Below are 16954 nucleotides of genomic sequence, written 5' to 3'. Positions count from 1 at the left end.
TATCACATTATAATTATAATTATATTAAAAATAATTATTAATATATTAAAATAATTTTATAAAGTCGGACTAAACAAAAAGGTTTGAAAGCCTGTTTTCTTATCCAAAATTTTCAATCTTTCGAGTCATTTTTTTTTCAAGACTAAACTAAATTGGATTTGTCTGGATTGGACTAGATTGTATGGAGGACTTTTGCAGTCTTAATCTACCATGATCGGCACTAGGGCTTAAACAGGAATGAAGAAGGAGTAATAGAGACGGTGAATCCAAGTGAAGGGAATTTTGGGTTCAAATTTGGGAGGCAACCAGGGAAAGAAAACGGCTCTATTTGGGGTGGTTGTTGATTTGTCTCCTCTAGGTCTCTCCTGCGTCTCTTTCTCCTTTTATCACTGACTCTTCAGTTGCATCTCTTGTTGGTGTTTTGGTTGCCAATGATTCTTCTTCGTTGCTTTCTCGTGTCATCGTCAGGGTGGAATGGAGAATCACATGAGATGGAGTGATTAGAACTCAATAAACAATGTGAAGACCATGGCATCGACTTGACAATTTTTTTTCAGGAAAAATAATAGAAAAGTCCCAAAATGATCAATTAATTCGAGTTAAATTTCACATACTAAATTTTAACAATTGTTAGAATTTAAAAAATAAGTTATAAATCTATTACAACACAATTATAAAATTAAAAGAATGAATTGTAAATTTATAGGATTTGACACTTGAGACCTAACTTAAATTAATTAATTTTTTTAAAACTTTTTTATCATTTTTCCTTTTTTCATGTACATCATAATAAACGTGCCACCTCAATTTCATTGACAACTTTGTTGCCACGTCAGCACATGGAGGATTGATTCACAAATATTTAAAAAAAATTAGGAGTAACCTAGGAACAACTGAAAATTTTATGGTTCGATTCAAAATTTCCAAGCCAGCTAAATTATAAAATAAAAACTGATAATAATAGTAAATTTTGATGATCCTCTGCGTTGCCATAAAATCAAAAGTGACTCTGTTTCCGGCTTCCTTTCTTTTTAATATTAAAAAGATATTAATAAAATCTCATTTTTAACAATATGTTACATTTTGATATGCCTAATCTCCTCGAAAACTGGATTATAAATTAGGATATGAGTAGTAAAAATTTTAATTCAATCTTTTAATAAAATTTCTCTAACTCTAATATTGCTAGTATCAAATAATATTTTTTGTAATAATCATTATTATTTTAAAAGTTAAACTTAACATATCATCATTTAAAAATGTTTTATTAACATTTAAAAGTTCAAGGTTAGCATCTTTAGTCAATAAAACTGTTAGGATTATATGACTAAAAATAGACACTTTAAAATTAAAAGATCAAAATAAATCCTTACATCAAATGTGCACTTAAAAAATAAAATAAAAAGAAATACCAAAATTTTAACCAAAAGTCATTATTTCAATTAGTCTAGAATATTGGCCAAAGTAAATAGTTAGTCTAGAATATAAATTCCCGTGTTCTAACTTCTGACAACTAAACCAAACAGTATAGGAAATAATAAAATTTTCACATACAAAAATAACTCATTTCTGTGAACCCCACAGGAACATTCCGTTTCCTGGCAGGAACCAGCAATCTAGTAACTTCTACCCCAGTAAGTCCATTTCTTGGCCGGCTTTCCTGATGCAAAGCACTTGGCACCTGAGCAAACAAACCAATGACGTTTTAATTAGCAAGCAACATAATATAAACTGCAATTGATTTCAATTAGCAACTTATGTGCAGTTGCTCATATCGCAAATATAGTTGCACGACAATGAACATCAGTTAGCTGAATCACAATCTTTTGGCTGCATGAAACTACAATGGCAACAAAAATAAAAAGGGTACCATTTTTACTGAGAATTCAATTGTCAATTCAAACACTCAGCATAGAGAGTAAAGGAATCTCCACTAAAATGCAAGGTAGCCAGCAACCACTTTAGCTCCAAATATGACAAATGAAAAAATATGTATTTGCAGCAAGAAGTAAGAACTGAATCCGCATTCAAGATCAACATTAAAGTCAACAATCAGTTATCAGATATCTGACAAGTGTGAAGGACCTGAATTGGTAAATTCCAGTCCTTATAACCATGGTAGTCAAATGAAGAATCAGAAGACCTTTCAAATTGTGAGGTTTGGTAACAAAATAGATTTTTATAAACATATAAATCTCAAATGGGAATGAAAGCCCAGGCGTGTTGTTAGCATATGAAGCAATGAAGGAATTTATGACAAACATATACAAAAATACCAATTTATAAATGTCGTCATTTAAAGTCAACGGCAAATATACGCACATAGACACGGATGAGAGTAATCTTACCTTCAGGGAGTTCTGGTTGATCAAAGGGACTACAAAGCGTCTTAGCTGCTCCCATCTCACCCCTTGTCCTTGCTTTCACATCAACTTCCACGGGCTAGGGAATAATTAGTGTTACTCAGGAAAACAAAACTCCAGATACAAAGTGCTGGAAATAAGAGCTGTACAGACTATTACATATAAAATTTAATTCTGGGATAAAAGCAATGGATAACTGATATCGAGGAAAACTACAAGACACGGTATACACACACACACACACAGAATTCTTTATATATATGTCCAAATGAAAGGGGAAAGTAATTTCAAATTCAAAACAAAATCAACCTTTCTTAGATAAGCACTCCCTTCGGTCTTTAGTCGAGGAATTTGTTCTGATTCTAAATATAAGACATTAATCTTCTTTGTTTTCCAAATTTATGATTTCCCCCAAACTACCCCTATTGATTGCACACATTAATGTGCATAATTAATGAGGATAATTTCTAATGTAAATGATTAAAAGGAAGGGGGTTTTAAGAAAACCAGCACACATTTTTTACAAATAACTAATTTAATTAATTTTCTTAATCTCAGAATTAGTTATTTAGTTCCTACATTTAGAACCTGAGGGAATATTGATAAAGAAAAATCATATAAACAGGACACAATCGGTGACAGGAATCAAACATACAGCCGACTAACATCAGAAACTGACTACATTCTGACAACAATGGTTATTTTTACAGTGTCTTACAGAAGACTCTAACAGAAAGAAGATGCATGTCATTATATTTCCTTTCTAAGGCACGGACTAGAAAATAATTTCTTACACCCGGCAACTCTCATCATCGAAAACTACTATCGGGATTCAGATCTAATACGGAATACTGCGTCCCTAGTCTCTATCATCAATTACAAATTTCTCTAAGAGAAAGATTATGACAACTGTAGCTATTGTAAAAGATTCTACATAACAAAGCATTCTCATTTGGAAGCCTTCTGGAGACAGGCAACCATAATATTGTAAGCATATCATCTTCACACCTATTGCATCATCAAGACATCAACTCAGATTCTCAAACAAGTCAAAATAATCTAGTTTAAAGAAAGTCTAAAGACAGGAAAATTAACTTCAAAACGTTTTGCATCAGACAGCTAGCGCGATGTCCCCAGAAGAAAAATACTTCAACCAGAGAACAGGTTTCCTCTATACCAATAACAACTTTTTCCATGATAAAGGACTTGCTAACATGAACTAAATGCGTGAATAAAAAGAATACAATAATTATTACATTTACATGTACTTGATAATACCCGTTGACATTTGATGAAGTATTAATCGGAAGCAAATAAAGCAACTGAAATTGTCTAAGGATTTGGCCCAATTTAATACTCGACTATTTATCAAACTACTGCTAACAAAGCTAGGCCTTCTATGAGCACCCAAAGAAGGGAAGTTTCAACTTCTTCCTAACCCCTCAATAATCCTTTAATAAATTTTCCTGTAAATCTTCATCGGATGTTCCCAAATGGACTCCTGTGATAACTTTATCATATGATAAATTCATCAATGCAAATTTATTCATGACCGATTGCTTTAACAGTCTATTTGATTCCACGAAAAGGAGGGGCAGAAGGAATTTTAATGGAGAAGAGGGGAGGCGAACAAATAAGAGGTTAACAACACCCCTACCTAAGTTAATTATTTTCTTTTTCTCTCTTTTTTCAATAAAAGATTAGTTACATTATAATTCATCCTTTTTCTTGCTTTACAAATGTCACAAATTTCACCTTACATATTACACAAATCTCACATAATGTTTACAATAATTTTTATTAATCTATTTATTTAAAGCAATTATTTGATTTTTCCCCCCTTTTGGGAAGGAAGAGGGTGAGAGAAATTATCCTGGAGCAGTGATAGAGTAGAGACAAAGGTAATGTTGGTGTTGCATGGGTTTTTTAATTATTAAATATGATGGATAGTATGAGAATATTAAAAATTTAAGTTATTTTAATCATAGTACATGAAAGCTGTGGAACTCTCCTATAAAAAACCATTTCGGAGGGGAGGGGTCCCTGCTCTCCAAAAGCTCCCAGCCAAACATTATATAAGTGAATAGGAAGATAAATTTTATGAAGAAAACAAGTTTTGATAATGCAAGACAAGGCAAATCTTGGGAAGATTCAACATCACATGAAATTCAAACCCAGACTACTTTCACACAATCCATACCTCCTCATCACACCAAGGAGCCAAGATCATTTTCCGTTGGCTCAATGCTTCCACAAATTCATCCCAAGTATGCACGACCTGAATGCATGCATCTCGTTTTTGTTTGGCCACATCAAATAGGTTTTGTTGAATATTGTGCAGCAAGTATTTGACTTGGTTGACCAAATCTTCCCTGGGTATGTCTATTTTTTCCGTATTATCACGTCGAACAGCACGCACCTGAGCATTATCTGAAGATTGTGAATAGCTGTTCATTGACAAACTGACAAGTGACAGCATAGAAGAAAGATTACACAAAGAATTTATTAATGATAAGAAGAGCTTGGTGACCTGCTTATTTGCCAAATCCTTTGGCCCGATTTCTATCCTTAGGGGAACACCTTTCATTTCCCAGTGTGAATACTTCCAACCAGGAGAATAGTTGTCTCTAAAGTCTGACTCAGCACGAATACCTGCTTCACACAAAGTATTCACGGTGGCAGAGCAGGCATCAAGAATACCTTGAGTATCAGCATCTTTATAAGGCACTGGAATCACAATAACTTGCACTGATGCTACTTTAGGTGGCAGTACAAGCCCTTTGTCATCCCCATGAACCATCACCATCACCCCAATCTGTAAAAAAGACAAGAAATATAAACAATTCCTGCTGTATAAGAGTTCTTGAATGCAACTATATTATTGAAATCAAAGCTTACAGTTCGAGTGCTATAGGCCCATGAGTTCTGCCAGGCCATTGCTTTCTCTCCCTTCTCATTTTCAAAATTTATCTCAAACATCTTAGCAAAATTTTGGCCAAGACAATGAGAAGTTGCACCTTGTATACCACGACCAGTGTTCGGAATAAATGCCTAGTATATGGTACATTGCAATTATATTAACAAAACTTCACCATTTAAATAATATCACTCATCATGCAAGGAAGTCAGATATGTACCTCAACACTAGTGGTATAAAGTCCACCGGCAAACTTCTCCAGCTCACTTTTCTTACCCTTTATGACAGGAATTGCCAGATATTCTTCATATATACGCCTATACAACTCCAATACCTCAAGGACCTGAAAAGGATCGATTTAGTATATTTTGAAAACAAAAATGTTCAGAAGAAGAAGCTTATGAAATACAATGCTCATGCATTAATTGTATGAGAGCATTAATATTAGTATTTAGTAGAAAAGCCTTTTCTTTGAGGGGAAAAAGAATGAAGGTTTAAAATCATTACTGTCAGTCTGTCAATCATGGCATGTAATGTAATTAGTTAAACTAAAATTAGCCCATATTCCCATTAGTTTGATGTAAACTAGATTGGTCCATTCCCAAATTTAATTGAGATATATCAAACTCATTAAAAAAATTAGTATCTTCTCATTGTTGTACTACATATAACTATTAAGTTCCCAACGCAAATATAGTTCTGCTAGCAAAACATGAACAAGCTTGGACTTGATTAAGAAAATAATATTTATTCATGTTTGTCTTTGCCTATATATTGTTTACAACCCTACCAATCATAAACCTACTACGCTTTCAACAGATGTGCAATTTCTTAATTCAACATTCATAACCACATAAGCTGGCAATTTATTTGGCAGTATAACAATGTTTACTTTACATTATCTTCAGGATTCAAATGAACTAGAACAAAACATGGGCATAAGAACTCCAGTTCATTAATATCCCAACCTTAATGCAGAGCATGAACTGTTATGCTCAAGTTCCCCAGACAATACTCTCCAGGAATTGGACCCGGATGCGAAGTATAATAAAAAATGGGAATGATATTTAACTTTGATTTAAACTGTATCTCCAAGAATTTAACCCCAATTTTAACATATTTGGCTAGACTTTCAAGAAATTTATATTAATTATTTAGAACTAGCCCTATATTGGCTCCATCAATATGAAATCTGATGCAGATCACTTGCACCAAATGCAGAAAACAAGCTCAAGTATAATAAAACCTTGCCACCTAACAACCAGAGAGAAAGAAAGAGAATATATTATAACACACACAAATTAGGCTAAAAGAACAAAGGAAATTATTAGCAATGATCAGATAGTAGCCAAGGAGATAGAAAAGTATTTTAAAAAATCAGAACTTAGTTCTTCTTTAATATATGTGGGTACAAAAAATAATATAATTATTTCAGCTAGAATAAACATGAGACCAAAACAACAATTCAATATCAAATCTAAAATCATTGATGTAATAACAGCATCACACCTCTGCATCAGCCTCCTCCTTTGTTGCAAAAGCAGTATGCCCTTCCTGCCAAAGAAACTCACGGCTCCTGCAACCAAAAGAAGTATTGAGACCAGATAAACACTATAAATTATCTTCTTTGACAAAACGAATCCTACAAATTTATCTTAATGATAGCCACTGATTGTGAGAGCAAATTATACAACAATGTTCAACTTATCACATTCCTATCATTTTTACAAAACCTAAGATTCAACAGAATATTAACGACTTTTGTTTTGCAAAACCACTTCACTATGACCAATTCACTATTTATGAGACTTCCACTAAAAGAGGAAAGGATAATCAGATCGTGATTAAAAGGAACTACAGGGAACATGCTAAAGTTTGATATTCCAAGGTGAGTCATCTTGTTTATGTTTGAAAGTGTGCATTAATTCTCACACACAAGAATGCACTGGCTACCTGGCACATTAAGACACAGCATATGAGAAAAGGAAACGATGTGATAGAAAGCCATGTAATACCTGATAAATGGTGTGGGATTGCTGAACTCCCATCTAACCACATTGCACCATTGATTGAGTTTCAAAGGCAAATCACGATGTCCCCTTATCCACTTAGAGTAGTATGGATACATGACAGTTTCACTAGTCGGGCGAATAGCTATAGGAACCTCTAGATCAGTTTCCCCAGACTTTGTCACCCAAGCAACCTGGAAAAAAAAAAGAAACCAATTTCTCCAATATTGACTCTGAACTGAAAATACACTTCTAGAAGGCAATCCAATTTCTCCATACAACAACAACAACAACAACAAGCCTTTATCCCACTAGGTGGGGTCGGCTACATGGATTGCAAGACGCCATTGTGCTCTATCATTTATTAAGCTTTTAGAAATATTATTAATTAAGAGATCACGTTCAACAACTTCCAAGAGTGTTCTCTTAGGCCTTCCTCTACCTCTCTTAATCGGACTCAAAGTTATATGTTCCACTCTTCTCACTGGTGCCTCCCTTGGTCTTCTTTGTACATGCCCAAACCATCTCAACCGATTTTCTACCATTTTTTCCTCAATAGGTGCCACCCTCACTTTTTCACGTATGTGCTCATTTCGAATTTTATCTTTACGTGTATGTCCGCACATCCATCGTAACATTCTCATCTCTGCTACTCCAACTTTATGCTCTTGCTGTCCCGTTAGAGCCCAACATTCACTACTATATAACATTGCCGGTCTGATAGCAGTATGATAAAACTTTCCTTTAAGTTTATTAGGCACCTTACGGTCACAAATAACTCCTTTAGCTTTTCTCCAATTTCTCCATAAACAAGACAAATCCTTACTAACTTAACAAAACTAAATGACCATAAATGATAAATAGACCTTGTACATTATCCAAAAAGAAAATAACATTTCACCTCTGGTGCAAAGCCCTCAACATGATCCTTCTCCTTTTGCAAAACGCCATGAGACACAAATAAAGGGAAGTAGCAGTTCTTGACTTTCATTTTCTTTAATTCGGCATCAAAGAAGGCCTGCACATTGATTTTATAAATTTAAACTTTTAAAACACATGACTTTAAGTAACCTGAAATCCGGAAAGCTAAGAACCAGAGTTTAAAGAACACATGTTTCAAGAACCAGAGTTTCTTCCAAAAGTTAAACCTACACCTAACAAAAGCTTCTTGAAACTATATGTGTAACTAATATAAGGTGTAGTAATGGAAAACGAACATGAAAAGAATTTATGAACTCACTTGCATGACCTCCCAGATTGACATTGCCCACGGCCTAAGAATGTAACATCCAGAAATGTCATAGTACTCAATCATTTCCCCATTGACAACTACCTGGAACGTCAGCTCACAAGAAATTTTTTTAGGAAAAGCCTGGCAAATATCTTGTCACAGGATTTTACCCAATAGCTAAAGTCAAACCTCGGACAGCGTAAACAACAGTGTGCTCGTTTTGCTCAGATTCAGTTTCGGCATTAATCATTAGAATTATCAAATTTCCACAAATATACAGCTACTGCGATTGTTCACGATTTGCTAAGCTCCTCATAATTTTTTTTTTTTTAAATCAGATCAAGATGGAGCGGTTGGCCTTGATACATAATCAAAAGCTAATTAGTGATAATTTGAAACAGGTACCTCGGAGTACCACTCCCCAAAATTGTCTGCCTTTCGATTTGAAAGCCCTAAACCTGTCTCTTTCTTCACCTCTTTCTTCTTTCCACCTGTGAAGTCAGTGATAGGAAACACGAACAACTCACAATTAGGCACTAAAATGTGGAAACAATCATAAGGTACAAACAGTAACCACCAGATTGTTTTGCAGTGGGCTTCTTAGCTTCAGCTCCGGCCATCCTGGTTCTCCACCTAGACGAACAGACTATTGCAGATCAAGTTTATCATACTAGTGATAGTAATACTTATCAAGATAAACATCTGAACCGAGACGCGACCACAATCCTAGTTACCTGTTACAAATATGCCGGAGGGGAAGCAAATGGCGGTCAAGGAAACGAGCGAACACGATTGCAATTGTGGTGTCACTTGTCTCAAAGCCAAGAAGTCAAGAATGCTCACTCGCTCGCTTCCCGAATTCGGCGGCTGGATTGAGAACCAACGCGCACCCTTTATTTTAGGGAGAAATACAAATAGGTTAATTAATTATTACAAGTCCATTAACATCTGAATTAAATTGTCTTTATGTGAGACTTCAACATCGTTCTCCCTTCATTTTTTTAAGGAGTGACACCCTGTTGTTAGCGAGATCATTAGGTGCCAGCTCATCTAACTCTGTCCAATAAAATCAGTCCAGCTCAGATAAAGTGGGCCCTACTCCTACAGTTTCTTTGATAACTTTAAAATTCATGATCCAATCTTAACAAGCTTCTCGTCTTGGCGACTATGTTTCCCAGGAGTTCTTTTCTCTTGTCTTTTTCAGAACCCAGGACCAGGAGTTTCAGACTAGGAAGATCCCTCTTCTTACTTATTCCGAACTCTAGATGGACGAATCATATTCCCCACCCAGGGGCTTCGAGTTGTTTTTGAAAGATTGCTACAAAAACAAAGAAGGCACGACACTAATAAAAAGAGTGTAAACAAAGGGGTATTGCCAAATTGATATTCCGATTATGGGTCCAAAACAAGCAGGTATTTAAATCTTGTATGTAGGCATTGCATGTCTGGTATGGCTTTCCTTACAATTTTTTTTAATATTCCAATAAAATGAATAGCACCTACAAATACAAATAGTAATGTTGACTACATATATTGATGATTGAGACTCATGATTTATCATGTACCGATGATTTATCGATATTGACTATATATATTGATGATTAAGACTCATGATTTATCATGTACCAATAAAAAAGACTCATGATTTATCGATATTGATACGTTACTCGTGATTTGTTGACATTCTGGTTCTGGGTCCCAAACAAACGGATGTTAACTCTCATAGGCAAAGCATGTCTAGTAAGCTTTCCTTGCATATTTTTATATATATTGCAAGAAAATAAATCGCGCCTACGAATAGTAATATTTACCATATACATTGATTAAGACTCATAATTCATTGATGTCGACACGTTGATTTCCTTGATAAAGCGAATAAAATATACACTTAGGACTTGCAGAGTTGAACATCTTCTAGTTTAGCTGTGAACACACCTGGCCTCTGCTGTCAAATCGGAAAATGTAACGAGCTTTTAAGAAATTCAATTTTTTATGTTAAAAAAGCCATCAATAAAGCTATAAATATAAATAAACTGAAATCCTTTATTGCTTTATGATAAAAATCGAAGTCTTATAAATTAGGGGGGGGGGGAACTTTTTCTCAGTCCGAGTCGCAGCCATGGAAAAAAAGATTGGTTACAATGGTACAGATGTACTTTGGAGATGAACAAAATCTTCGGGAGGTGGATCAAGAAGAGAGTTTAGGAGACATGACATTTGAAAATCAACATGACATTTCATAAATCATCTAAACAAGGTTCCTCCTCACCAGCAACAGAAATCATAGAAAACGAAAGGCCCGCTGATGGGAAGATGCGGCTCCCAAGACCCTCTGGAGGGAAGGGGTAATTGAACCCCATAGACCTACCCAGCAGATTGATCAACCAACTTCTGGCGGTACCACTTTCAAACTTTTCATCCACTCGCAGAAACTAGGATCATCAAAGTGAAGGAAACTGCTTTTTAGCTTTGTCCGTTGCTCTGGTGTCAATGACCTGAGTTGTGGGAATCTTGCCTCCTGAAAAAATTTAAAATCATCCCGCATGTAAATTAGGGACAAAATCGTTATCTTGTTTAATTTGGATCAGTCCTTGAGATATATTAATGGGAACTTCCAAGCAGAGGCAATCACTGAGACAAACATTTTCAAGTAATCAACGAAAATAACATGTTACTTGCCTGCTCATAAGGAGGATCCTTGTGTGCTGGGATGAGACGAGAAACGAAATATCGAGCCTGTGAGCTACCCTCCTGTTTCAAATGTAAATTAGCTGTCACAAGTTACCATCTGAGCAGGAGATTAAAAAGGGAGATATGCAGGGAAGAACACGTGAAATATGAACTGAGAAGAAAACCAACCCTAAATGCAAGGATACGAGGAGCTGGAAAACGCAATTCAGTAAGCTCCTCAGCCAAAGTCCGGCAAGCGGCTAAAGCAGCAGCACTTCTCCCTTCATCAGCTGCTAGGTCAGCGCCCTAAGATACGATAATTAAAATTTTCATTTTAAGAAATGATTGGCTTACAATAATCAAGATAGGCATTTTTTGAAGAGTACTAACTTACAAGCTTGAAGACATAAGATATAACATTTATATGTGCTTGAAGGATCAATCAAAGGATTTGTGGTCAGACCAGAGAACATAATATATGTTTCAAGTTTCAACAGCAATCCCTCCCCAGGTGCAGGCAACCCAAACCTTACTTTTTGCAATAATACAGGTCCAGTGCCAGCTGGGCTAGGGACAGAAAACAAATTTACCAGACCCAATATGGTTTCTGGAATCTATATTCTATAATAAAATGATCTTTCACTTTCAAGTCCATTAACATAAAGAATTCAGTCTTACTCAATCTAATTTCAGAATGCCAACTGGAGCTTCAGAAGAATCATATGGGAAAATCATTTGCCAGCACAACTTCCAAAGGAATGGAGGACAAGTGCAGTAACTAAATTTAACAACGTTAGAACGATAACAACCCCCCCAAAAAAAAAAAAAAAACCCAAGGGGAAAAACAAAGAAAGATGAAAGAAAAGCCGAAAGAGAAAAGATAAAGTAGATTATGAGCAATGAATCTGCAATCATTGTCCAACCAAAACATCACTCGGAAATAGAAAGAGAATACTAGGTGGCTTACCAACCAAATGAAGACATCAGTGCCATGATCAAGAACAACAGCAGCATCAGACTGCATGGCAAGATCATAAGCTGGTAGCTCTTCAAAAGTCCCCCCCTCCCGGTGCATTAAACAGCGAGGAGCAACCATTCGGAGTGACAGATCAAATGATGCATTTAAAAGCAGGCTTCGCAGCACAGACCTCTCATCTTCATGACCAATAATGCTTCCCAATAGTGGCCCTCTTTTGAGATGGAAAAGGAGCTCAGGTAAGAGTGACAACTCCTTTGGGAAACGATAAAGTTTTGACTTGGGTAATTGGGAGCCAAATTTCATAGCAATGTCATTGATTCTTTCATCTACTGTGGCTCGCATGTCAATTGCATCAGAATAGGTTTTTGCACGTAGAATTGTCCTCTTTGCAATGAGGACTGCCGCCACTTCATCTTGAACACTCTCAAGATATCCTGAAATACTATCTACGGTTGGCAGCCTAACAGTAATCACCCTTGACACATCAGCTTGATAGACATTTGAATACAGAATTGCAAACTGGAAAAACACGCTATCACTTTTGATATCTCCTTTAGTTTCCATGGATATAGAGAAGCTTTGAGTTTCTTCCACACTCAGCATCTGAATATAAAGTGCACTGTCATTTTTAAAGAATTCATGGGTGTCCACATGTGCCTCTTCACCAGGACCCACAACTTGGGTTATAAGAATATCATCTGATGTGCGTAATTCCAACAAACCATGGGAACCTGCTGCCCTTGCAGATGCCCTTTGCAAATTAACACCAAAGGCTTCCCCAAAATCATCATGGAGAACCAAAACACCACCCGATGCTTTTGCAAGAGGCTGCAAAATAGGAACTCTGACAGGGCATGTTCCAGCACATAAAATGTCAACCACAGTATTATGACTATGAGCCACATGACCTAGATTTTCCATCCATTTCAATGCGGTCTTTTCCATGTGAGGATAATTAGGGTGACTGAAAGAGTGAGGAACAGATCCAGCGCCATAAGTGTTGGGTCCACCAGCACAGACAATAATTCTGCTGTAGCCCCCTGACCTTTTGACTACCCCTCGGGACAGTTCTGCAGAAGGTCCCTGAATTACAGCAAGAGCAACCTCAACAGCAGTACCCAGACACCGATCCCTAGAAGCTTCAGGCATGTTCAACTTGTATGGCCTCAATGATGAGAATATGGAATGTGCTACAGGAAGTGAGGCATGCATTGGTGACAAGTATATACCAGTACCATAAATCAATGCCTTCAAAGATTCTTGAGTTGGTGATTTGTCCCCAGGAAGCACATCAGCTGATGCAACTGACTCCTCCGAAAAGTCATAAACCGACACAGTGCGACCATAGAGTATAATGCCTATCCTTGTTGTAGGGGAGAGTGAGTCAACAAAAGCATGCAATGAGCTCTGTAGATGGTGTAGGTGAGGTTCATCTAAGCACTCATCTATCACAAGAACAACTGGTGCAGTCATTCTTGAATCTGAAACTGGAACAAAACCAGGTCTCTTATTCCCAGTTTGCACATAATCAACCATGGGTGATGAAAGTTCTGGAAATCTGCGAAGGTCTTCCTTGCTGGAAGCAACATATTCGCTATCACTTCCATTCAGTTTCCGACATATTACACATTGCCACTGGCCTGATCCAATCAATATGTTGCAATAAATATTTGCATACGCTCCACAGCTTTGGCAGCGATGGGGATCACGCTGAATTACTTGAGGGCCTGCCGGGACTTCCTTTCCAGGAGAGACTAATGCCCCAAAACCTAAACTGGGTACGTTTGCTAGTTTTTTCTGCTTCAATACCTACTTGATATATGAAAAGGAAAAGGTCAAACCAAACAATGCGTCTTAAATTTGTGCATGAAAAATCGCAAACTGCTTAGCTGCACTTATTTTACCAATCACAGAAAATACATAATAGTTAAATATTCAATGTATGGCAGAATAAATTGTATCAGACTATTAGTCACACACCAAATTTAGGTGCTTGAGAAACAGATATATTTCAATATCAAAAACAACTCCATATTAAAAATATAATATACAGAAATATACCTTATGGGCCGAGAAAAGAACAAATGAAGATTCTCCAACGGGAGCTTGGTCTTCTGTAACATCGGAAACTTGGTGCTGCAGCTCAAAAGATCCATTTGAAAATTGCGATGACAATGATGTTGGCAAAGATGAGCCTGAAGATAAAGCAACTGGCTGAGGTGATGCAGGTGATGAGCGAAAAGGAACAGCAGCAGGACGGACAGGTTTAGTAAAAACAGGAGGACCAGGGGGAGTGCTCAAATGAGGAGCAGGACTGCCTGATTTAACACCGTTGGCTGGTGATAAAACGGGTGGGGTTCTCAAGGAAGGAGAAGATGCCTGATCTTGCTGTAACTTTGGTGGAGGAAATCCAGGTGTTGCAGCAAAACTTGGAGGGGGAGGGACAATTGGACTTTTCTCATGGTAAGGATTCTGTCTGTCTGGATTAGAACGGGGGACAGTGATGGAGGACCCAACATCTGGTTGTGTTGGGTTAACCATTGGAATTCGAAGTAGCGAGAAACGCAAAAATACTTACAAACCCAGTGTCAAGAACCGACCTTTATCGAAATGTAAAGAACTGCGGCAGCATTAAATTTGGAAGATGATAAGATTCAAGACTACCAAGAAAGCCTATACACCCTCGTCAAGGATCTTGCTTTACTCCTCTGAATTTGCAGAGGATGATGAACAAAAGACATCTAAAACCTCCCGACGATCGAATCTTCTCGGAGATAATATCTGCAAATAGTAATCCAGCAGCCAATTCAACACGACCCGCAATCCTCAATGATAAATTGCCGCATTCACCTAAATAATAATCTAGGGTTTTCACGGTGGATCAAAATTTCCCTTGAATTGAATGGTGCGACAGAAATGAAATGAGATTTACATACCTGAGGGAGACGAGAAACTGTCGAGCCGCAAAATTCTTAAAGAAAGAAAAAGAAAGGATCATGAAAGACCAAGTAACCAAAATGTTGACTCTTGTACGTCATCATTGCTCCCGGCTCCCGAGTCATTTAGTATTTTCCCGATCGCCCCCGCTCTATTTTCACTTGGAAAATCATTCAATAGCACCCACTGAAAGACCAAGCCATCCGCCTTTCAAGCCAGCCATTTTTTCAGTGGAAGGATCAAGTATCAATTATTATTATTATTATTATTAATTTTTAATTATTAATAAAAGTAAACAAATAAGTAATAATTTGTTTAATGAAATGGTTTTTATTTTCTTTTTCAATAAATATAACAAATGAATAAAAATGAAGTTTAGATTCAATGGGAAAATGACCTAATCTTATAAAAGATGACAATTACAGCGAAATCTTAAAGAACTTCTTTAATATTAAATTTTTGTATCAAATTAATTTAGTATTTTTCTGTCACTAATTTTATATGGTTCATAAATTTTACATAAGTAGTTGTAATTTTGGTTCTACCAATAATTAGGGTTGAAAGGGAAGAGTATGTGTAAAAACATAAAAGAGTTGATCAATTCTGAGTGGAATTTGGAATTCCTGGCCACGTGGGAGTGAAGAAGAATAACATGATAAGAAGACATTTGATGGTGCATCTCCAAGCTTAGGTTTGTTAAAAACCTTTCCGAGGCAGTTAATTAATTATTTATTTTTTATTTTTTTGTTTAAACATAGAGCAATGTATTCATGAGTGACAAATTCTGATGCCGGGAAAAGGGATGTCCTCAAGATTATAATTTAATTTCACATTTTAAATCACATTCACCGTCTTGAAACCTGACTTTTTTATTCATATGGAATATCCATTAGTACCTGGAACTACCTCGCATTAAATTGAGAAAACTTGACAAAGACTTGTGAATTCGGATCGTGCCAGGCCTCAAGCAAAATTTTCACTATAATTATATTTTTAAAACTCGCACTCGGAGCCTTCAATTAATAGGATACAATTTTTTTTACCTGTAGAACCAAATGTCCGGTGGCTAAATGGTAAGTAAATAAAACGAACAAGGGAATGTAATGGATGGGCTCAGTATTAACAAGGACATCCGGTTTTGTATATAAGCATATAACCATAACAGGTGTGTAGATTCTTATTTTGAAATCCATCAAACATGTTTAAACTGGAGAATATGACTACAAATACTGAAACTTGGACTATTGGCGAATTGATGGTCCTGTTAACCACGTGCTTGAATTTTCTGCACATCTGTTTTACATAGTTTATCCATTGATCAATTTTCTTATACCAGCCATCTTTATATCAAATTGTTTTGTGGGTTGATAGGGAAACGATAGAAATAATTAATTAAATATTTTAAATGGCAGCATTTGACTGGGAGATAATTTAAATTGGCTAATCTAATTGGACATGATTTCCGTTACATAAGCGAGCAGCGATGGATTCTGAAATTATCACTAATGCTACTACTATTACTGTTGCCGCCTGACGCAAATAATTTGGAGCCTGACACGTTATTAGGGGAAAAAAAACTATAAACACTCTCTTTTGCCCCTTTTGTATGGCCTCATCTATAAAGATTTTTCTAGTTTTCAATATAAGGCAATTAATGAGATATGAATTAATTTTTTTGTTTAATACTGCTCAGTTTAAACTAATCATATTAACTATGAAAGAAAATGTAATATAAATTTAAATAATGGTGAAATTGAAAGTTTAATACATTTTTAGATATAGTCTTGAAAGTTTCTACCGTCGTCAGAGGTAGACAAGAACCATCAGAACAACGAGGCCAATCGAGAA

At 36.2% G+C, this 16954-nt stretch overlaps 2 protein-coding genes across 4 annotated transcripts; both read right to left on the bottom strand.

Moving 5' to 3' along the window:
• Positions 1 to 1417: 1417 nt before the first annotated feature.
• Positions 1418 to 9439, bottom strand: LOC129316488 (proline--tRNA ligase, cytoplasmic-like). Of its 2 annotated transcripts, none has more exons than XM_054960919.1 (13): positions 9255 to 9439; positions 9098 to 9166; positions 8926 to 9011; positions 8530 to 8622; positions 8191 to 8307; positions 7296 to 7483; positions 6790 to 6856; positions 5501 to 5623; positions 5262 to 5414; positions 4894 to 5178; positions 4564 to 4782; positions 2349 to 2442; positions 1418 to 1681 (listed from the first exon to the last, which is right to left on the bottom strand). In XM_054960919.1, exons 2-13 carry the CDS (start codon positions 9138 to 9140, stop codon positions 1617 to 1619), a joined length of 1533 nt encoding a protein of 510 aa, XP_054816894.1. In that variant the 5' UTR covers positions 9141 to 9166; positions 9255 to 9439; the 3' UTR covers positions 1418 to 1616. The 2 variants fall into 2 exon arrangements, with proteins under 2 accessions (XP_054816894.1, XP_054816890.1); XM_054960915.1 differs by having other exon boundaries at positions 9098 to 9153; positions 9255 to 9427.
• Positions 9440 to 10545: 1106 nt separating this feature from the next.
• Positions 10546 to 15306, bottom strand: LOC129321906 (protein transport protein SEC23 A). 2 transcript variants are annotated; one of them, XM_054967882.1, is made up of 6 exons: positions 15106 to 15306; positions 14231 to 15019; positions 12158 to 13978; positions 11380 to 11496; positions 11200 to 11271; positions 10546 to 11038 (listed from the first exon to the last, which is right to left on the bottom strand). In XM_054967882.1, the coding sequence occupies exons 2-6, from the start codon at positions 14708 to 14710 to the stop codon at positions 10901 to 10903; spliced, it is 2628 nt and encodes an 875-aa protein (XP_054823857.1). In that variant the 5' UTR covers positions 14711 to 15019; positions 15106 to 15306; the 3' UTR covers positions 10546 to 10900. The 2 variants fall into 2 exon arrangements, with proteins under 2 accessions (XP_054823857.1, XP_054823848.1); XM_054967873.1 differs by having other exon boundaries at positions 14231 to 14950.
• Between the last annotated feature and the right edge of the window lie 1648 nt (positions 15307 to 16954).

The sequence above is a fragment of the Prosopis cineraria genome, unplaced genomic scaffold (assembly GCF_029017545.1).
Source record: "Prosopis cineraria cultivar Desert tree isolate PC_DT_omini unplaced genomic scaffold, ASM2901754v1 PC1, whole genome shotgun sequence".
Lineage (NCBI taxonomy): Eukaryota > Viridiplantae > Streptophyta > Magnoliopsida > Fabales > Fabaceae > Prosopis > Prosopis cineraria.
Note: the sequence above shows the minus strand (reverse complement) of the source record. Positions and strands in the feature narration are given on the sequence as shown.

Excerpts from the sequence above, each read along its gene's own strand:
- LOC129316488 (XM_054960919.1), bottom strand. The coding sequence starts at position 9,140 with ATGGCCGGAGCTGAAGCTAAGAAGCCCACTGCAAAACAATCTG. Across the intron at positions 9,012-9,097 it reads GCCCACTGCAAAACAATCTG|GTGGAAAGAAGAAAGAGGTG; the intron begins GTGGTTACTGTT and ends CTGACTTCACAG. Across the intron at positions 6,857-7,295 it reads AATCCCACACCATTTATCAG|GAGCCGTGAGTTTCTTTGGC; the intron begins GTATTACATGGC and ends TTTTGGTTGCAG.
- LOC129321906 (XM_054967882.1), bottom strand. The coding sequence starts at position 14,710 with ATGGTTAACCCAACACAACCAGATGTTGGGTCCTCCATCACTGTCCCC. Across the intron at positions 13,979-14,230 it reads TTCTTTTCTCGGCCCATAAG|GTATTGAAGCAGAAAAAACT; the intron begins GTATATTTCTGT and ends TATATCAAGTAG. Across the intron at positions 11,497-12,157 it reads CTGATGTCTTCATTTGGTTG|GGCGCTGACCTAGCAGCTGA; the intron begins GTAAGCCACCTA and ends ATCGTATCTTAG.